The sequence below is a fragment of the Embiotoca jacksoni genome, unplaced genomic scaffold (genome assembly GCF_022577435.1).
Source record: "Embiotoca jacksoni isolate LCO1_2020_lvr unplaced genomic scaffold, fEmbJac1.0.p SCAF_27, whole genome shotgun sequence".
NCBI classification, from domain to species: Eukaryota; Metazoa; Chordata; class Actinopteri; family Embiotocidae; genus Embiotoca; species Embiotoca jacksoni.
Genome location: NW_027185378.1, coordinates 221,783 through 243,610, shown reverse-complemented (window position 1 = coordinate 243,610; position 21,828 = coordinate 221,783). Strand labels below are relative to the sequence as shown.

General features: G+C 44.2%; 2 protein-coding genes across 16 annotated transcripts in view; both read left to right on the top strand.

Annotated features, from left to right (window-relative positions):
- Positions 1-8,174, top strand: part of actn1 (actinin, alpha 1) — a 34,164-nt gene extending 25,990 nt beyond the window's left edge. For 6 of the 14 annotated variants that reach the window (XM_069160485.1, XM_069160484.1, XM_069160493.1 and 3 more), the window contains 12 exons: positions 391-483; positions 1,199-1,429; positions 1,961-2,108; positions 2,216-2,366; positions 3,202-3,310; positions 3,541-3,681; positions 3,820-4,002; positions 4,301-4,435; positions 4,908-5,087; positions 5,516-5,662; positions 6,525-6,605; positions 7,304-8,174. In XM_069160485.1, coding sequence (XP_069016586.1) covers positions 391-483; positions 1,199-1,429; positions 1,961-2,108; positions 2,216-2,366; positions 3,202-3,310; positions 3,541-3,681; positions 3,820-4,002; positions 4,301-4,435; positions 4,908-5,087; positions 5,516-5,662; positions 6,525-6,605; positions 7,304-7,804 — 2,100 coding nt within the window. In that variant the 3' untranslated portion in view covers positions 7,805-8,174. Of the gene's footprint in view, positions 1-390; positions 484-1,198; positions 1,430-1,960; positions 2,109-2,215; positions 2,367-3,201; positions 3,311-3,540; positions 3,682-3,819; positions 4,003-4,300; positions 4,436-4,907; positions 5,088-5,515; positions 5,663-6,524; positions 6,640-6,936; positions 7,003-7,303 lie in introns of all 14 variants that reach the window. The other 8 variants (XM_069160488.1, XM_069160487.1, XM_069160492.1 and 5 more) reach the window with 5 other exon arrangements.
- Positions 8,175-9,704: 1,530 nt separating this feature from the next.
- cox16 (cytochrome c oxidase assembly factor COX16) lies at positions 9,705-11,639 on the top strand. Of its 2 annotated transcripts, XM_069160518.1 has the most exons (4): positions 9,705-9,864; positions 10,443-10,520; positions 10,828-10,896; positions 11,145-11,639. In XM_069160518.1, the coding sequence occupies exons 1-4, from the start codon at positions 9,805-9,807 to the stop codon at positions 11,244-11,246; spliced, it is 309 nt and encodes a 102-aa protein (XP_069016619.1). In that variant the 5' UTR covers positions 9,705-9,804; the 3' UTR covers positions 11,247-11,639. The 2 variants fall into 2 exon arrangements, with proteins under 2 accessions (XP_069016619.1, XP_069016618.1); XM_069160517.1 differs by lacking the exon at positions 9,705-9,864 and having other exon boundaries at positions 9,875-10,520.
- The last annotated feature ends 10,189 nt before the right edge of the window (positions 11,640-21,828 follow it).

Below are 21,828 nucleotides of genomic sequence, written 5' to 3'. Positions count from 1 at the left end.
TAGGGTTAGGATTAGCTATGGTTAGGATTCGGATTAGTTAGAGTTAGGATTAGTTTGAACCAGCTTCAAGTCTGTTCATGTAACGTAACTGTAATTTAGGTACACTGACACCTGACCAAGGGTACACTGGTCACAGGTACACTGACCACAGGTAGCTCTTAGATTATTGATGTCAGGACAACACAGAGTTCAGACATCACTCCAGAAAACATCCCTTAATCATCAGTGAGAGCCTATAACAGTAATAATTATAGTAATGATAATAATTTTAACAACGATAACTTCACGGAGCTTTGGACCTGATCTCTCTGCACTGATGAGCGTAGGAACACGGAGGCTGTGACCGTGCTGCGAGTCTGACTATGTTTCTCCCTCAACCCCATCTGGCAGGCAGAGACAGCGGCCAACAGGATCTGTAAGGTGCTGGCAGTGAACCAGGAGAACGAGCAGCTGATGGAGGACTATGAGAAGCTGGCCAGTGATGTGAGCACCCCCCCACACCTTTTCCTACCATCGCCCTGCACCTCCTCTGCCCCCCCTCCCCCTTTAAGCCCCTCCCACTGCTCCCCCTCCCCTGGGGTGTTTGTGCTCAGTGTGGGTAAAACAGTTACCATTAGCTCAGGTTTATTTGAACTTTCCGACAGATCCGGGCTGCTTCCCTCATGTTTCATATATTATTGTAAACAGGACTGAGATGAAAAGGTGCGTTCAGGAAGCTGTTGTAGGCTCAGACATCTGACTTTACTATCAGAACAGTCTTTTACAGATTTTTGGGTTAAATCTGTAAAAACTCTGAAATAGCATTAATTTTTTTAAAATATCTTTATATACCTTTAAGTGTCTTTAAATATCATTAAATATTATTAAATAGCTTTAGGAATCTTTAAATATCACACAGTCAGCTGATGTTAGAAAGTTTGTGGTGTGTTAATGAAAGAACGGCTGGTTGTACATGGGATAGAGCTTTAAAAAAAACCTGATGAAACGAACAAGAATGTTTTTAGATTTCTGTCTGTGTAAAAAGTAAACTAACCGATGATCTCAAACTGTTCTTCTCTCAAACATGAATCACATCCACTGCTCCTCATTCTGCACGGCCATCCTACCATCCTCCCTCCTCATCTCCACCTCCCTGTTCTCCTCCCGTCCTCCCTCTTATTCTCTTTTTAACACACACACACACACACACACCCTGCAGCTGCTGGAGTGGATCCGTCGCACCATCCCCTGGCTGGAGAACCGGCTGCCGGAGAACACCATGCAGGCCATGCAGCAGAAACTGGAGGACTTTAGAGATTACCGTCGGCTCCACAAGCCGCCCAAAGTCCAGGAGAAGTGTCAGCTGGAGATCAACTTCAACACACTGCAGACGAAACTGAGGCTCAGCAACCGGCCTGCCTTTATGCCCTCCGAGGGGAAGATGGTGTCGGTAGGTCACGGCCGTTCGTCAGAACCCTTCCAGAACAGTTTAGACTTCTGTGTCGGCCGTGATGATCGTTTACATCTGTACAGAGGAAACGACGAAGAGCTGACGAAGCGATTTCTTTACTTTCTTCTGCACCAAATATTAAATCCATGAATCATACCAGAAGTGGAGCACATGCAGAACGGTTCTTTGAAACTACAGCTCTTATCTGAGCGTCAGTGAGCTCAGCAGACATCATACTGCAGACAGTGCTGTTAAATACAACCAGCTGGTTTCACTCTGATTTTAGTATTCTGAATCTTTTGGTGAAAATCCAATAAAATCTGATAAAGTCCCAAACACTCAGAACAATGACTAACAAAAGATCTGATGCATGAAGAGAAAAATAAAATCCAATCAGATGTTCAGTGAAAAAGATTCCTATGTTTGAGTCCTACTGGAGAACAGTCACATCATGTAAAGTAAAACATGAGATGATAAAGCCCCCGGAGCTTCAACTCGGACTCTATCGGTCTGGTTCTCTTCCTCCTGCAGGACATCAACAATGCATGGGGGAATCTGGAGGGAGCGGAGAAGGGCTACGAAGAGTGGCTCCTCAACGAGATTCGCCGGCTGGAGAGACTCGACCACCTGGCAGAGAAGTTCCGGCAGAAAGCAGCTATTCATGAAGCCTGGACTGACGGTACCGACCCGACAAACTACTGTTGAACTACCATCCAACATGAGCTCAGTAAACTGGAAACTCCAGCCCGTTTAAAATATGTCTCATTTATGTGGCGCCCCCTGTAGGTAAGGAGGACATGCTGCAGCAGCGGGACTACGAGACGGCCTCTCTGTCAGAGATCAAAGCCCTGCTGAAGAAACATGAGGCCTTCGAGAGCGACCTGGCTGCTCACCAGGACCGCGTGGAGCAGATCGCTGCCATCGCACAGGAGTTAAAGTACAAGACCGATAAAACAATCTTTTTCTGTAGATCAGTGCGAGAATTTCAGGTGCACGTGGTCACAACGTGTGGAAGTCAGGTACTGATGTTGATTCAGAGACGAAACCTGGAGAACTTCTGATGAAGGTTATTGATCCTCACGCTCCATGTTCGTCACACTGATGGTTACCGTTCACCAGGAAGTTTTTGATTGGTTCAAATCCAGGAGGAAAGACTGAGCATGCAATACACCCGTCAGTCCACTAGAGGGCACGGTGTCAGTGTCACGATTTACATCGTTAAAGTGTGAATAGCTTCTGAAAACCAGGTGGTCAGGTTAGTTTATAAGTTAAAACCCGGTGGTCAGGTTAGTTTATAAAGATAAAACCAGGCCGTCAGGTTAGTTTATAAAGTTAAAACCAAGCCGTCAGGTTAGTTTATAAAGATAAAACCAAGCCGTCAGGTGAGTTTATAAAGTTAAAACCAGGCCGTCAGGTTAGTTTATATTGTGAAAACCAGGTGATCAGGTTAGTTTATAAAGATAAAACCAGGCCGTCAGGTTAGTTTATAAAGATAAAACCAAGCCGTCAGGTGAGTTTATAAAGTTAAAACCAGGCCGTCAGGTTAGTTTATATTGTGAAAACCAGGTGATCAGGTTAGTTTATAAAGATAAAACCAGGCCGTCAGGTTAGTTTATAAAGTTGAAACCAGGTGGTCAGGTTAGTTTATAAAGTCGAAACCAGGTGGTCAGGTTAGTTTATAAAGTCAAAACTAGGTGGTCAAGTTAGTTTATAAAGTTAAATATATGATGAGGATGATAACTTGATAATAACATGAATGTTTGTGTTCTCAGTGAGCTGGACTACTACGACTCTCCCAGTGTGAACGCTCGCTGCCAGCAGATCTGTGACCAGTGGGATGCACTGGGAGCTCTGACCCAGAAACGCAGCGAGGCTCTGCAGGTGAACACAAACTAAACTGTCGGTCACTTTGTTTTTAAATGGTTTTTAAATGGTTTCCCTCTCAAATTTACAGAGATCTTCCTCTCAGGCTTTGATTAGATCTAAATCTTTATTTGTAGAAATAGAACTCAGCGTGCAACTCTCTGTGGAGGATCAAGAAGAAATCGAAGTGTCTTTGATGAGTCGATCAAATTCTGTGAATTCATGTTTTTTTTTTGTAATACAAACAGAGAACCGAGAAGCTGCTGGAAACCATTGACCAGCTGTACCTGGAGTTCGCCAAAAGAGCGGCTCCATTCAACAACTGGATGGAGGGCGCTATGGAGGACCTGCAGGACACCTTCATCGTCCACACCATTGAGGAGATCCAGGTGAGTGTGGAGGTGGGACCAGAGACTCGGTCACCTGCAGGATTCATCCATCCATCCATCCATCCAGACAGACAGACATACAGGAAATACATTCCTCATGTGAACCCTGCTTGGTGTTGTGTGTTCATTGTGTCTCAGGGACTGAGCACGGCCCACGAGCAGTTCAAGGCCACGCTGCCAGAGGCAGACAAAGAGCGGCAGGCCATCCTGGGAATCCACAACGAAATCGCCAAAATTGTGCAAACGTACCACGTGAACATGGCGGGCAGCAACCCGTACACCTCCATCAACCCGCAGGAGGTCAACGCCAAATGGGAAAAGGTAACAGGTGTTCATTTGGCTCTCCAGGTGTTCTGTTGGTTCTCCATCCTTCACCCAGCTGATCCTGAAGTTAATCACCTGGACACTAGTGCCACCTGACAAACACACCAACACTCCTGAGTCAGACTGTAAACATGTGATTGGACACGTAATAATTCAGAATTATTTTAAACCAGACAGAAAGACTATAAAGATGTTGGATCTTCCCGTGTTTTTATTATTTAATAAATGAAGAATAAAAAGCTGAATTAAAGTTATAATATTCACCGTGTTTCCGCCTCTCTGCTGCCCCCTGCAGGTCAGGCAACTGGTGCCTCAGCGAGACCAGGCTCTGATCGAAGAGCACGCCCGGCAGCAGAACAACGAGCGGCTGCGCAGACAGTTCGCCAACCAGGCCAATGTCATCGGGCCCTGGATCCAGAACAAGATGGAGGTCAGTGTGACCAGCAGGGTGGCGCTGCAACACCTCAGTCCAGTCCTGAAATAAGAAGCAGTAACACTGTGATGGTTCCTCTCATTAATCCATTAACATTAATAATAAGATCTGTTGTTCCTGAGCAACAATAATAATAATAATATGTGTTGTTCCTGAGCAACAATAATAATAATAAGACGTGTTGTTCCTGAGCAACAATAATAATAATAACACGTGTTGTTCCTGAGTAACAACAATAATAATAATAATAATAATAATAATAATAATAATAATAATAATGAGGCTTGAACTGAGCATAGTAATCAGAGCTGCCTGACGGTGTGTACATTGTGTTGAAATGTGTCATATGATATAATCTGTCTGAGGAGCTGACAGGTTTCTGATCATGTCTGGATCATCTCATCTCGTCCTCCTCTCTCCACTCTGACTCGTTATTCTCATTAAACCCTGTGTATGTGTGTCTGAACAGGAAATCGGCCGTATCTCTATCGAGATGCACGGCACGCTGGAGGATCAGCTGACGCACCTCCGCCAGTACGAGAAGAGCATCATCAACTACAAGCCAAAGATCGACCAGCTGGAGGGCGACCACCAGCTCATCCAGGAGGCCCTCATCTTCGACAATAAGCACACCAACTACACCATGGAGGTAACCATGGCAACCAGTTAGGGCTCCATCGTTCACCTCACTGTAACAATGGGAGGAGTCCTTTTCTCACCTGCAGCTCAGGTTCAGGTGACTGTAGGTGGAACTGCAGCTAGAGGTTCAGGTGACTGTAGGTGGAAGTTCAGGTGACTGTAGGTGGAGGAGGAAGTTCAGGTGGAAGTTCAAGTGACTGTAGGTGGAGCTGCAGGTGGAGGTTCAGGTGATTGTAGGTGGAGGTTTAGGTGGGTAGGTTTAGGTGGAGGTTCAGGTGACTGTAGGTAGAGGTTCAGGTGACTGTAGGTGAGCAGTAGCCTTCACCCTGGTCCTCCACATAGGATCAAAGTAACCATCTAACCATCCTGAATCCCTCTGGAGACTCTTTCTGTCTGTCCCGTTCTCAAACGTCCTCACTTGTCCTCTCTTGTCCGCAGCACATCCGTGTGGGCTGGGAGCAGCTCCTCACCACCATCGCCCGAACCATCAATGAAATCGAGAACCAGATCCTGACGAGAGACGCCAAGGGGATCACCCAGGAGCAGCTGAACGAGTTCCGGGCCTCCTTCAACCATTTCGACCGGGTCAGTACTCTGTAGACCGGGTCAGTACTCGTTAGACAGGGTCAGTACCCTGTAGACCGGGTCAGTACTCTGTAAACCAGGTCATTACTCTACAGACTGGGTCAGTACTCTATAGACCGGGTCAGCACTGTGTAAACCAGGTCTGTACTCTGTAGACAGGGTCAGTACTCTACAAACCGGACATATAAGAAATATTCTTGCTGCCGTTCACACTAAACATTTTAATCTGCTGACCAACAGTGATAACAACCGTCGATTAACGGATAATAAAACTAGTCTCGGTTTATTTAGGTTATAAAAATGAAGGTGATTTTATGAATGAACTTTTCACTCTGACGCTTGCTGAACAAAAAGGTGAAGAGACACATACTGTGTATTGTGTGTTGTTGAGAACACGTGTCCTCCACCATGTGAATAACCTCCACTGTAGTCTGCCTGCACACGCACATTAACCTCTGAATGCCCTGCCCACTACTGCTGCCACCATGTGGTCACTGCTGGAACCTAATCAACATGCTCTCTGTTCTCTCTCTGTTCTATGTTCTCTATGTTCTCTATATGTTCTCCGTGGGTTCTCTTCTCTTTTCTGTTCTCTGTGTTCTCTGTTCTCTCTTCTCCGTGTGTTCTCTATGTTCTGTGTGTTCTCTATGTTCCGTGTGTTCTCTATGTTCTGTGTGTTCTCAATGTTATGTGTGTCCTCTGCATGTCCTCTGTTCACCTCCTCTCTGCACCCCTCCCCTCCCCATGCATGGTGCACTCCTGTCGTCGTCTCTTCCCCCCCCCTCCACACACCCACACACCCACTTATGATGCTGCATGGCCTGTGGCCCCGCCTCCTCACCTGGCTCCGCCCCCACCTCAGGACCACTCCGGTACTCTGGGCGCCGAGGAGTTCAAGGCCTGCCTGATCAGTCTGGGCTTCGATATCGCCAACGATGCACAGGTACTGACTGGAGGCTCCACCCCCTCACTCACAGGTTAACTCTGTTGTTTTTGTTTTGTCCTCCTCCTTTTCTTTCTGCTCCTTCCTCCTCGATTACTCCTCACTACATGTGGACTCCTCCTTAACTCTGCTCTCTGTTCCTCCTGCTCATCATCTCCTCCTGTTCATCATCTCCTCATCTTCATCATCTCCTCATTCTCTTCCTCCTGCTCCTCCCCCACCTCATCATCACCTCCTCTTCATCATCTCCTCCTCTTCCTCCTCCTCCTGCTCTTCCTCCTCTTCATCTTTTTCATCCTCCTTCGCCTTTTCCTCCTCTTCCTCCTTGTAGAAGAGAACAGGAATCATGGATGCTGAGGACTTCAAAACCTGCCTTATCTCCATGGGTTACAACCTGGTAAAGTGTCTCCATCCACTGTGTGTGTGTGTGTGCGCGCGTGTGCGTGTGCGCGTGCGTGTGTGATTGACAGCATTGATAAAATAAACATGTTACATCCTCCACAATAAGTGATCGTGTTGTACATCTGATGTTGGATTTATTTATTCATTTAAGTGATTAATATTGAAGAATTTCTAAAAAATATCTTGCATGTTTGCGTGCGAGGTGTCCGTCCTTTGCTGGGTTGTTTTGTTGTGTTGCCGTGGGGATAGTCACCATGGCAACAGGGCCTCACACATCCTCTCTCTGTTGCCACCAGGGTGAGAACGAGTTCTCCCGCATCATGAGCATTGTGGACCCCAATAGGATGGGCATGGTCACCTTCCAGGCCTTCCTCGACTTCATGTCCCGCGAGACGGCCGACACAGACACCGCCGACCAGGTCATGACGTCCTTCAAGGTTCTGGCCGGGGACAAGGTGGGTACCAGCACACAGGAGGGACACTCGTCCCCCAGAGTTCAGTCAAGCACACAGAAACATCATGATGATGTCATGATAAAGTACCGATGTCATGCTGATGTACTGATGTCATCGATGTCACGACGATGTCACGACGATGTTAGGATGATGTCACATCAAACATTGTGTTCTTCTCTCCAGAACTACATCCTGGCAGACGAGCTGCGGCGGGAGCTTCCTCCGGACCAGGCCGAATACTGCATCGCCCGTATGGCGCCGTACTCGGGCCCCGATGGCGTCCCCGGAGCCCTCGACTACATGTCGTTCTCCACTGCTTTGTACGGAGAGAGCGACCTCTGAACTCTTGTCAGTCGTCGTGACTCGGGACCACCAGCCGAGCCACTCTGATCCGCTCCCGCCCCGCCCGTCCCCTCCCCTCCTGTTCCCCTGCGCTCCTTTTTTTGTACGTCTCTGGCCTTATCTTTTTGTCCTGTGTCCTCAGCTTGTCCTCCCGTCTGTCCTCACCGCGTCCTCACACTCTGCCACGCAGCAGCTCTCCAGGTTTACAAAGAGGGAGACAAAATGTTTGTTTTTATTTTCTTGTTGTCCTTGTTTTTCTTCATAAAATGAATAAAGTTAACATATTTTATTATACTGAACAAAAAAAGGTATTTTTCTTCACTTGGTTGAAAATAAGAGACAAAACTTGTAATAAAGGAAAATTGCTATACTTCCTGTTCTAACTGTCTGTTTGGGTCGGATCACCTCTATGCATATGGAGAATATAATGATATATAAATATATATAAATATATCATTATATATAATGATATATATAAATATATCATTATATCCAAAGGAAAGGCGCCCCCACCCCCCGCCCCCCCGATCACCTGCACCAAGAAGAAATTCATCCATTATTTCACTGCAGTGTTTTAAACAGCTTGCAGTTCATTATTAAATATCTGTATGTAGCCTTATGCACCTGAAGTTCTACCTGTAGCAATCAGTTCTGATCAGCACACTGCTGCTGAGGGTCCAATTGAGCAGAACGATGAAGTGTGAACTCCTTCGTGCAGCATCTATCATACCTGCAGGAAACACAGGGGATTCCAAAGAGAGATCCGATCAAAGGCCCGAAGCATCGTCTCAGTGTGTTCAGCATGTAGCAGCACACGCTAACAGTAGCTTCTCCATGTTGACATCACTGAGGAACAAGCAGGAGCCCAGAACCACAGGACCTCAGAGGTCCCAGGGTTCTGAAAGACATCTCAGTCTGTAGACAAGCAGCAGGATTTAGATGCGAGTTATGGAGTTCCACGCTGCCCTTGGCTGGTCTTGGATCAGCTGGATGTGTCGGACCTGTGAACAGCCCATTGCAGGAAGTCCAAGTCCTCTTTCAAAATAAAGTGTCTGATCTGTTTTAAGCTTTAGTTGATTGATATAAGTAAAGATATTTAGGTTTCTACTGTTGAGGTTTGAGACTGAACTTCAGGTTGGTCCTTCTGTAACTCTGCAGCATCTAGCTGATCAGATGAGAGTCGACTGAACAGTCATTTGGTGACACACTTGTTTGCGTTTTATCTGTATATGTGATATTAAACTGGAAGTTTTGAAGGGTTTCAGATAACAGAAGCATGCAAGAAGTTCAGTCTGGGAATCCCAACACTTCTTTGACTTTGTGTTTTCTGCATGTTTCTGTTATTCAGCTTCAAATAAGATGTTAGATCAGATTAGATATAATTGTACATTAATGCTGGCATCTCACCTCTGATTATTTTCTCTATTTGATAATTGATTAAGTGGTTTATACATAAAGAAATGCATCTGCTGCACCCCTCCAGGTTTGGGGCCCAGGTGCAGCTGCCCTAATTAGCACGTGGGTAGGCCTCACCCTAAAACACAAGGAAACAGATGCCAATCAATTATAATGCACGAAATATGGCAAGAAAACATTTTCTATGTCGTGTCATATGGGCAGAAATCGATTAAACATGTTTGGAGTGAAACCTGGAGTTGAATGTAGACCTTTACATACAGTCTATGATTTTAGACAGAAAAACTTCAGTTCAAGAAATATCAGCAGTAGAAATCAGCAAACGATACTTTGACGCAAAAACTTCTACAGACGATGAATTGAAGTTACGTTTATTTATGTTCATTTAAAAACACTGCCCTGTCATATTTTCTTTTACTCGACATTTAAAATGACATTTTACACAGGACGGAAACGTTAATCGCGTCCTCACGATTTGTCCGGACAATTTAACCCGTCGGACCGATACAGGAAGCGCTCCGCAGCCGTGACCCGTCTGCTAGCTGCTAGCCTCCGTAAAATGGACTCTTAGCTGAAGAACAGTCATGTTCCGTTTAAAGACGCTGCAGAGAAACAAAACAGTCAAATACGGAATCCCAATGCTTGCAAGTAACTTTTCATTTTACGTTTCTCAGCATTTACGGGAACGAAAGCTAACGCTAACAAGTTAGCACTTTTTATGAATACATAACAGACCTTAAAGCAAGTTATTATGACAGTTTATTCGTGATATTAGAATTAAATATGATATTCAGCGGCTCATTCTGATGGCAGTTATTTCTGTCTGGTCCATGTTTATTAGAATTATATTTAAAATCCCTCTGTAGTTGATCGAAATTATGATTCTAACACTTGAAACCTTCTGACCTTGTGTTTTCTTAATGGCGTCACATCACTGCTCCAAACCAATTCAAACAGCTCAGATTGAAATATGGAAAAATAACATCATACCTTACAGTCAGATTCTCAGTGTGATCATGTTTTATTGTTATGAAGCTGACATTAATTCGCTGAGCTTTTGGTTTCACACAAAGCTCGTTTCGGAGGATGTTTTGCTGTTTTGCTGCACTGAATGAAATAATTCTACATGGATGTGTATTCTCCGGTAATTGGTTGTCGTCCTTCAACCAGAACCTCGTTCAGCTCCAACAGGTTGAAACTCAGCACGCGTCCTTTATTTCAGCTGCTGGTCGTCGGCGGTTCCTTCGGTCTGCGGGAGTTCACTCAAATCCGATACGATGCCCAGAAGAACAGGAAGAAGGTTTGTAGTAAAAGTCTTTGATTCTATTCTGAATCTCTTGTAATACACGTAGCTGAAGGATGAATTTAAATTACCATATCGACCTGCTAAACGGGCACCTAAAGGGTTAAAGCAGCGGTCTCTGGGAAGCACAGCCAGCCTGTGAATACGCCTCCCAGTGGGGAGAAGTGTCACTGCACCTTTTTCTCCAGGTGGACCGTGTTCGTGTAGAGATGTTGGAACTCCGGCAGGTTTTTTGAAGAAAAAAACCCCAGATTGAACCTAAAGTCAGTCCTTAAAAATGTATTTTTTTTTTCCCATTTCTCAGATGGATCCTTCACTGGAGGCCCGAGTGAACGTCCAGAGGCAGGAGGTCATCCTGGAGGAGGAGTACCAGGTGAGGAGGGGAGGAGTCTCCCTTAGGGGATGAGGGGGAGGAAGCTCCATCTTTCCTCTCCTGTGATGTCCAGATATTCTAAACTTTCCACATCTGACTGTTTCAGAGTTCATCAAGTTCAATCATGCTTCTCTGATGGCGTGCTCACGTTCACACGGACACACCTGCAGAGTTTAAAAACCTGCACAGTGTTCACGCCTTTTTTGAACCTCCGACCCTGAAATTGAATTTCCTGTTTGTCTCTGCAGAAGATGAAGGAGCTGAATCTGGACGAGTGGAAGAACATTCGAGGTCCTCGTCCCTGGGAGGACTCCAGAGACTACCAGGAGACACAGCGCAGAAAGGATTGAGGACAGGTGTGTGATGGAGACCCCCCCACTTGAGGACTGAGGACAGGTGTGTGACGGAGACGCACCCCCTGAGGACAGGTGTGTGATGGAGACCCCCCCACCCCGCCCGTGAGGACTGAGGACAAGTGTGTGTGATGGAGACACACCCCCTGAGGACAGGTGTGTGATGGAGATCCCCCACCCCCTGAGGACTGAGGACAGGTGTGTGTCCAGGTGTCCTAGCTGTCTCTCATTCAGTGAATCTTCTACTTAAAGATGTGGATTCTTATAATTGAACTCAGTTGTATAGAACCATGTGATCAGGATGTTGTCATAAAACCCTCCAGCAGGGGGCAGACTGTAAATATCATATCAGTGTGACTGAATTTCTCAATAAATCCTTCCTGTTCGGAGTGTTTGTGTCTGATCGTGTTCATTTGGAAATAGAACACAACAAAAAAAACATTCCGGCTCTCCTCGGGTCTGTCATTTGTTTCTCTGGCAGTCAGTGCCGCCTTTATTGGGTTTAAAATGGAGGTTGTTTTATTTTTCCTCCTTCCTCTCATGTTCCTCCTCCTTTTGTCCTACTCTTCCTCCTCCCTCTCCTCTTCCTCCTCTTTCTCTGTATTTCATGTATTCATCTCTTCATCCTGTATTACTTAATGTATTCATCTTTACATCTGGTATTTATTCATCTCTACATCCTGGTATTATTTCATGTATTTATCTCCATGCTGCTGAACCCTCTGTGACCTCTGTGGTTGTTCAAGCCTCACAGCCTCTCAGCTCTTCCATGGCGCCCACTTCAGCGAATCATGCAAGAGGAAATCTTCATGAAACACAACTGAAGGAGGTAATCTAACATTTACCACAACGGTTCGTGAGTGGAGGAATAATGAAGATCCGAAAACTGAAATGGTGATGCTTTAAACTCTCAAACACCAAGTCGTCATTTCAGGAGTCCAGAAACCAAGATGTTCCAGACAGAAACACAGATGTAGAAAAGTCAAGACACACAGATGTTCGAGTCCAGAAAGAAATACAGATGTAATAATGATAATAATAATAAAAAACTTGATTTGTATAGCAACTTTCACACAAGAAATGCAGCTCAAAGTGCTTCACAGCAAGAGAATTACATGGTGTGTCACATAAAAACAGATATAAAGGAACATTTAAAAATATAGAAAAGAAATTAAATCAAACATAAAAAGCATAAGAAACATAAATTGCATAAAAATGAATACAAGTAGACTTGATTTGGGTCGTTCTCTACGATTCAATTTATGATATGAAGTAGCGGATAAAGCAGTTGTAGCAGTTGTACGTCTTGTGCGCTTTTCTAGAACTTTACGTCATACAGTCTATAATATTACCCAGTAACACACTCGAGATTAAATCTCCTTTTGTGCTGTGGTCTTTGTAAATTCTTTAAGGTAGACTCATCAGTGTACCTCCAGGTATTCTACTAAACCTCGGTTAAAAACTCACACAGGTCCAACCAGTTCGTACATACTAAAGTTCCTTTTTCACATACATACTGTATCAGTCTTTTTAAGTTTTATCCAAATATATAGTCAAAATATAAAATTAGCAATATGCATTTCAAAGGCATGGTAGTTCAAGTGCATGGCAGGTGCAAGAGAGCTTCAGGAGTAGCTAGCTAAAGGCTAAAGTAAAGTGATATGTTTTGAGCTTTCTTTTAAAAAATATTAACTGAGCTATCTTCCCTGATATCTAACAGGTATTTTTTTTTTCCACAGATTCGAACTGAAGCTCAATCCCCAATTTTCTTTCCTTTTTGCTGGGAACCTCCAATAGACCAGCAGCAGATGATCTCAATGTTCTTGAAGGCTCATAGTTCACCAGAGAGTTAGAGATGTAACTCGGTTCGAGCCCATTAAGATCTTTGTATGTGAGGAGGAGGACCTTAAAGTCAATCCTGTGTCTTACAGGCAGCCAGTGCAGAACAGCCAGAACTGGACTGATGTGTTGTCTTCTCTTGGTTCTGGTTAATACTTGAGCTGCAGAGTTTTGGATGAGCTAAGGTCTCTCTTGTTTTCTTTGGTAGGCCAGTAAAAAGTGGATTACAGTAGTCTAGTCGGCTAGAAATGAAGGCAAGAATCAACTTTTCCGCATCTGTCTGATTTATAAACGGCCGCATGCGATGTTTGTAAGTTGGAAAAAATAAGTTTTCATCACCTTGTTATTGTGGGCCTTGAAACTTAGATCTGAGTCTAAAATTACACCCAGACTAGTTACCGCTGATCTTATCCACGGAGTTAGTTGCCCCAGATCTTTTTTCTACAATTTCTCTTTTTGTTTTGGGGCCAACTAGGAGGATTTCTGCTTTATCCTCGTTTAATTTTATTATTACCCATCCATTTATTTATTGCTAAAAAACATTCAGCGATGGAGCGCCTAGCTGCATCATCATTTGGCTCTTTGGCGATGTACAGTTGTGTATCATCTGCATAACTATGAAAACAAACGTGCTCTCTGATGATGTTCCCCAGTGGCAACATGCAAAGTGAGAACAGTAAAGGACCAAGGCAGCTCCCCTGTGGAACTCCACAGCAGCTTTCATGTTTCTCTGACTCTTGATTTCCAATGCTGACAAAACTTCCTTTCTCTGATGTATGTTTTGAACCAGTTTAAGACACTGTCGGACAGACCAACCAACTTCTCAAGACGATTGATCAGGATATCATAGTCAATAGTCTCAAAGCCTGCACTCAGGTCTAATAGGATCAGAACTGAGATCTTATTTTCATCAGAGTTTAGTCAGAGGTCACTGATTATTTTAGTCAGTGCTGTTTCAGTGCCGTGCTGTGCTGTAAAGCCTGACTGAAACTCCTCCAGAATGTTGTTTTCTTTAAGAAAGGAGTTTATTTGCACTGAAACTGTCTTTTCATTTATCTTACTAATAAATGGAAGGTTGGATATTTGGACTGTAGCTGGTCAATGCATTGACATCGATGTTGGGTTTCTTTAGTAATGGTTTTACAACAGCTGTTTTGAAGGCATCTGGGAAAATGCCTGTTTGAAGGGATGTTTTTAATCTCGAGGACATGACTTGAAATGCTGTTACCTGCTTAAAAAAACACTGTTGGTATTGGGTCAATACAGGAAGTGGAGGAGTTACACCCAGTGACAGTCTTACAAAGCTCAGTTAATATGATGGAGGTGAATTTTTCCATGGTTGCATCTATGTTACAAGATTTTTAGAGTTCATCTGTGTTAACATAAGCAGCAACACTGACTCTGATTGAAGTGGCAGTTTAGGAGTCTAGAACACAGATGTAGGATAGTCCAGAAATAAAGATGTAGGGGAGTCCAGAAATACAGATGTAGGATTGCAGACAGAAACACAGATGTAGGAGAGTCCAGAATGAAACACAGATGTAGGAGAGACAAGAAACAGATGTAGGAGTCAAGAAACACAGATGTAGGACAGTCCAGAATGAAATACAGATGTAAGAGAGTCCAGAAAGAAACACAGATGTAGGAGTCCAGAAATACAGATGTAGGAGAGTCCAGACAGAAACACAGACGTAGGAGAGTCCAGACAGAAACACAGACGTAGGAGAGTCCAGACAGAAACACAGATACAGGAGTCCAGAAATACAGATGTAGGAGTCCAGAAACACAGATGTTGGAGTCAAGAAACACAGATGTAGAAAGGTAAAGTCCAGAAACACATTGTTATGGTAGATCAGGAAACAGACCCAGGAAATCCTCCGGAGCGGGAAGGCAGACTCCCGTGGGAAGGGTGGCAGGTCAGCAACTGAAGACGAGTCAGACAGACAATAATCAGCATTGAGTTCAGGTAACGAAGACTTATTTTCATCGAGCAAGGTGGCCTGAGTCATAGTACCGCGTAGCAGACTGAACGATCTGACAAGATGGTGTGGAGAGCCAGGGTTGACATACTGCAATGGGTGATTAGGTGAATGACGATCAGCTGCACCAGTCATCCAGGGGAATGAGCCAGGAAAAAGCCTGCAGAAGGTGACACTCTAGCCAAGCCCACAGAGACACAGACAGACAGGACAACGACCAAATAAGGACAAACAGGCGGACAAAGGACAACGACCAGGGAAAGGAGGGGGAACACAGAAAGGGAAAAACACAAGGATCCCGACACACATACAGTGGTGTGAAAAAGTGTTTGCCCCCTTCCTGATTTCCAATTTTTTTGCATGTCTGTCACACTTAAATGTTTCAGATCTTCAAACAAATTTAAATATTAGTCAAAGATAACACAAGTAAACACAAAATGCAGTTTTTAAATGAAGGTTTTTATTATTAAGGGAGAAAAAAAAATCCAAACCCACTCATCTTTGCAGAGTTGTTGTAATTCAGCCACATTGGAGGGCCCTTACACTTTAACCTCCTCATGGCTGCAGGGAAACAATTTCAAAACATGACATTAATCTGTGGACGCTCACGCTGAAAATTAAAGGCCAATACAGGAGTGCCATACAGTGCAGTACCACTGAGAACCAATAGGGGCGGTCACCATAGATTCCCATTGAAAAGCATCCAGTTCTCTACTGAAATACAAAGCCAGTAAATGTTTCCGGTCATCACGGTGTCATTCGATAAACTCCTTTCTTCTGATCAGAGTTCTGGTCCTTCTGGAAATATGCCATCATTCATTACATATTAGGACTCTAATGTGTCTAATATGTTTGGGGGTGGGGCTGGTTAATTGACAGGCCTGGAGTGCAGTCAGGTTTCCAGTCCCTTTTAAAATATTCTGTTAGATAATGAAACCAAATGGTGGTCAGTGAGAGCTGCAACACTGACTGTCTGACATGTCCCTGAATGTAACACACGGAGGGGGTGGGGGGTTAGTATGAAGGCGGGTGATGACCCCCCCCCCCCCCACCCGTCTATAAATAGACACTGCTCGGCAGCTGAGGGGAGTCCACGCAGAACAAATGCGCCCCCTGGCTGTTTCTCTTCGTTCTCCATATAATGAGACAGACGGAGCACACATCGCCGCCGTCACTTCCACTCTCCCCACGACCGAGGCAGGGATGCACGTTACCATGGAGACGTGGCTGTTGGGCGGAGGGGGGTTTGGTCGGTGACCTCTCCGGCTGGATCTCTGTTTCACCCTGTCTGCATTTTACTCTTCCTCTATTCTTCCTCCTCCTCATTCAGCACCAAGAGGAAAAGGAAGGAGAGGAGGAGTCCATGTCCCACTCTTATCTCTGTGTCTTTGTGTCTCTGATGTCATGGACTCAGTGGCTGTCCCTCCCTCACCCAGCGTCCTCTGCACAATTATTCCACACCAGTGAGCCTCTGAATGCTCCTCAGCAGCTGCAGAGGAGGATCTATTCAATTTATTTATATAGCGTCAAATCACAACACAGGTTATTTCATGGCACTTAACACATTAAAGTCCTTACAGCAATACTTTACAATATTATACAGAGAAACCCAACAATTCAACAATTCCCACATAAGCTAGGAGGGAAAAAAACTCCTCTTTAAGGGAGAAAAACCTCCAACAGAGGGAAGGAAAAACTCCCTCTTAACAGGAAGAAATCTCCGACAGAACCAGGCTCAGGGGTGGGCGGCCATCTGCCTCGACTGGTTGGGGTGAGAGGAGAGCAGAAAGAGAAAAGGACAGCATAGAGATACAAGACAAGAACTGTTGGTGGAGACGACAAGTGCAGGGCAGAGACATGCAGCTCCATGACGGGACATCTGCAAAAGAAAGAAGAGAAACTACGCGAGCGAGGGAACTGAATGGAGACAGCAGACAATAAGCAAAAACTATGGGAGAGAAAAAGATGGCGAGGTATGAGTCAGTTAAAGAGTAGGAGGAAAGAAAAGAAGCTCAGCATGTAACGAGGTCCCCCAGCAGCCTCGGTCTATAACAGCATAACTAAGGGTCAGAGCCAGCCCTAACTATAGGCTTTATCAAAAAGGAACGTTTTGAGTCTAATCTTAAAGCTAGAGAGGGTTTCTGCCCCTCGAACACAAACTGGGAGCTGGTTCCACAGGAGAGGAGCCTGAAAACTTAAGGCTCTGCCTCCCATTCTACTTCTGGAAACTCTGGGAACCACAAGTAGACCAGCGTACTGAGAGCGAAGTGCTCTGCTCGGATTATATGGTTCTATAAGATCTCTGAGATGTGATGGAGCCTGGTCATGTAGGGCTTTGTAAGTCATCAAGAGACTTTTAAATTATATTCTTGATTTAACAGGAAGCCAGTGAAGAGAAGCTAAAACTGGAGAAATATGATCTCTCTTGCTAAATCCCGTCAGTACTCTTGCTGCAGCATTTTGGATCAGCTGCAAGGTTTTTAATGAGTAATTTGGACATCCTAACAACAAGGAATTACAATAATCTAGCCTAGAAGTAACAAATGCATGAATGAGTTTTTCTGCATCACGCTGAGGAAGGATTTTAATTATTTTATTGATATTACGTAGATGAAAGAAGGCAGTTCTGGAGATTTGCTTTATATGGTATCGAAAGGACAAATCCTCATCAAAGATGACTCCAAGGTTCCTCACAGTTTTGCTGGAGGTCAAGACAACGTCATCCAGAGTAACTAAGTGATTACAGAAAGAGTTTCTGAGGTGTTTAGGACCAAGTACAATAACTTCTGTTTTGTCTGAATTTAGAAGCAAGAAGTTTTTGGTCAACCAGGCCTTTATGTCTTTTAGACAGGCTTCAAGTTTTACTAACTGATTAGTTTCATCTGGTTTTATAGAAATATATGGCTGAGTGTCATCTGCATAAAAATGGAAGTTGATGCAATGCTTCCTGATAACATCTCCTAATGGAAGCATGTACAAAGTAAAAAGTATCGGGCCCAAAACTGAGCCTTGTGCAACTCCATAACTAACTCTTGTTTGTCTGGAAGACTCATTGTTGACATGGACAAACTGGAATCTATCTGATAAGTAGGATTTGAACCAGTCTAATGCAGTTCCTTTAATCCTCGTAACGTCTTCTAATCTCTGTAATAAGATCATATGATCAATCGTATCAAAAGCAGCACTGAGGTCCAGAAGAACAAGTACAGAGATGAGTCCATTATCTGAGGCTAACAAAAGGTTGTTAGTAACTTTCACCAGAGCTGTTTCTGTGCTATGATGAACTCTAAGGCCTGACTGAAAATCTTCAAACAGATCATTCCTTCGTAAATGGTCAAAAAGTTGATTTGCAACAACTTTTTCAAGGATTTTAGAAATAAATGTCAGGTTGGAAATTGGTCTGTAGTTTCCTAAAACAGCTGGATCTAGAGTAGGGTTTTTAAGTAAAGGTTTAATTACAGCCACTTTAAAAGGCTGCGGTACATAGCCGGTTACAATAGATAGGTTGATCTGATCTAATATCTAGTATTGATTAAAGGGAAGACTTCCTTAAAAAGTTTAGTTTGGATGAGATCTAACAGACAGCTAGAGCAGGGGTGGCCAACCAGTCAGAGACTAAGAGCCACATTTTTTACTGTGTTACCCCAAAGAGCCACATCATACACATAGGCACACATGAACATCACCCCATCCCTTCCTCACACACACACACACACACACACACACTGCTCAGCCAGATTTATTGTAAATGTCACACACCAACATGATAATGACAGAAATTGACTCCTACAGTACTAAGACCACAGGCCAGTCATTTTCAACAATGAACATTGTGTGCACTGTCTCACACACACAAACTCTCAGTTCAACCAAGTCCACAAACAAAAATATAATAATTTACAATAGCGTTTTTCTTTTACTATGCATGTTGCTTAGTGGGACTTCTGGCATTCCTTGCCTTGAACAATCCTCTTCAAATCTGGCTTGTATTCCGTTGTTGCCACTCAAAGCAATTCTTTCACATGGGTGTCATTTAGAACAGATCTATGCTTTGATTTCACGTGTTTCAGGGTAGAAAACACAGACTCGCAGACGTATGTTGACCCAAACATTGACAGTATCTTAAGCGCAGCCCGTTTGACATTGGGGTATTTTTCCATTGGCACACTTTTCCAGAACTCAATGGTCCCTTCCCTTAAAGCAGGTTTCAGTTGGTCCTCCTCACAAAGATCGATCATCTCCAACTCAGCCGCGGCCTCATCTGTGACTAGCGGGGCTTTCAAACAGTCCGTCTCCGCATTAAATGGGTCGACGAGGAACGTAATCTGTGGCCTTTTCAGTTGTAGATCGTGGAACCGGGTCACAAAGCTTTCGTGCAGGTTTTCAATCAGTGTTGCATATCTGGCTCTTTGCTTATTCAGGGCGGCGCTGGTGACTTGCCCGCTGGCTTTTAGCAGAGTGGGAAAATGCGTTAAATCTCCCTTTTGAATATGCGCCTTGAACAGCTTCAGTTTGTTGACAAACGCAAACACACTTTGCACCAGGTCAGGCAGCATTTTTAACTTACCCTGCAGGGTCAGGTTCAGTCTGTCCAAGTGACACAGCATGTCGACCAAAAAGGCCAGATCCATAATCCACTCGAGGTCCGAGAGCTCGGGATACACATGCGCGTTTGACGAAAATACCGTATTGAACTCAAGCGAAGCGAACACGCACATTAAAAAAAACACAAACACTACCTCCAAGAGACTTACAACTGAATGTACTATTCTGTATATCCCAATTTTTTGGAGGGGTAATCCTGTCCTACCTCTCTGTCTAAAGTATTTGCAAAATCAATAAAAAGATTTAAAAAAAAAAAAAAAAAACCACAAACACAAACTTCGATATGAACGTAAGAGCTGCATGCGGCTCGGGAGCCGCGGGTTGGCCAGGCTGCTAGCTGCTAGAGGCTGCTAGCTGCTAGAGGATCCAGATGAAGAAATAATTCTAGTTAACTCAGAGCTCAACAGGAGAGAAATTTTCCAAGTATACATCTGGTCCTACAGTTGCTTCCAGGGCTGCTGTGCTTAACATCACAGCAGTGATGGTGGCAGGAAGGGTCGGCCCGATTCTCTCCATAATAGTAAGAATTTTATTGGTAAAGAAGTTAATGAAGTCGTTACTGCCGAGAGCTGAAGGAATAGAGGGCTCAACAGAACTGTGACTCTTTGTCAGCCTGCTACAGTGCTAAAAAGAAACCTGGGGTTGTTCTTGTCGTCCTCTATTAATGATGAATAATATAAAGCTCTGGCCTTACGAAGAGCATTCTTATATTAGACTATCCTTCCAGGCCAGGTGAAATTCTTCTAAATTAATGGAACACCATTTCCTTTCCAGCTTTCTAGTCGCCTGCCTAGCAGAGCGTAGTTCTGAGTTGTACCATGGAGACAACTTCCTCTGGTTCATTACTCTCTTCTTCAGAGGGGCGACATCATCTAGAGTTGTGCGCAGAGATACTGCAGTGTTTTCTACCAGATGATCCACTTGTGTGGGACTAAGATCAACGTAGATGCCTTCCACTGCTTTAACACACGGCATCGAAGAGGATAAGCATGTAACTGCTTCCCTAAAGATGCTGTAAAGTAGAAATGAAAATGAGTTTTAAGTTCATCACACCACAGAACTACCCATCCAAATTTGAATGAAAAAAAACACAGACAAGTTTGTTAAATTAGGGTTTGAAATCGTGAGAAAATCATCAGTCCTCTCTGCTCTGAGACTGGGGGGGCGTGTCGCCTGAAGGACCTGAAGCTCCGCCCACTCGCTGGAAGGTGTTCAGTGTTCTGTATGACAGTCCTGTGGCTGCAGTTCTTTTCCCCATGAAGCGGTCCGTCTGACATCTAACCTCTCAGTGACTTTATGCATGATGTCCCACTGGCACTCTGTCTCTCTGTTGGATGGAGCAGCCTGCTTTGTGAAAACAGAATAGAATTAGAATTTATTTGTCCAATGAGTGAAACATACAGATGCAATCAAATCCAGCTTGTCCCCCTGAGCTGTAACACAGGAGTAAAACTGGACAGCAGACAGTGAGCTCTCCAACTACTTCTAACGCACCTGCATTACAATAGTAGAGATAATAAGAGCGGAGGAGTTACCTTAGTTCTGTAACTGCAACATGAACAACGCTGCATTATATCACATGTCAATTCATTATATCACGTCAATTCAAACTTTGAACCTGCTCAGGTCGAGCCGACAGTCTTTCTCTTTCACTGATGTCTCTCCTCCTCCTCCTCCTCCACCTCCACCTCCACCTGCTCCCTGCTCCCTGCAGCCTCCTGCACATGTAGTCGGGCTCGTTTATCCGGACCGGTACCGGTACATGTAACCGAGAGGGTCGGTGATTGTAACGTTACACCAGAGTACAAAAACAATAACCATCATTAATCAGGAGGACTAGATCTCTTCTGGTCCATGTTTACCATCATCCTGACATGTAAAATACAGTTACATATATTATAGTTCCTTATCGGAGCTAGATGGACACGCATAAAACAATCCGCGGTTATCGGAGCATTTTCCTCTGAACTCTGCTCGGCTACAAGCTCAATACAAGCTAATTAGCACATTAACTCCCATTTCATGAAAATAAAGTTTTTCTACACCGAGTAAAATCATGTTAGCGGTTTGCACCGCGGGCTAAATGTAGCAGAGTTACTGTGGAAAAGTTATCTAGTATAATTACAACAAGGACACAGAACTTGCGCTGAGTGGTG

Bases quoted from the DNA above. Each gene is read 5' to 3' on its own strand.
- cox16 (XM_069160517.1), top strand. From the start codon at position 10,347: ATGGATGTGTATTCTCCGGTAATTGGTTGTCGTCCTTCAACCAGAACC. The intron at 10,521-10,827 runs GTTTGTAGTAAA...CCCATTTCTCAG, and splicing joins CCCAGAAGAACAGGAAGAAG to ATGGATCCTTCACTGGAGGC. The intron at 10,897-11,144 runs GTGAGGAGGGGA...TTGTCTCTGCAG, and splicing joins TCCTGGAGGAGGAGTACCAG to AAGATGAAGGAGCTGAATCT.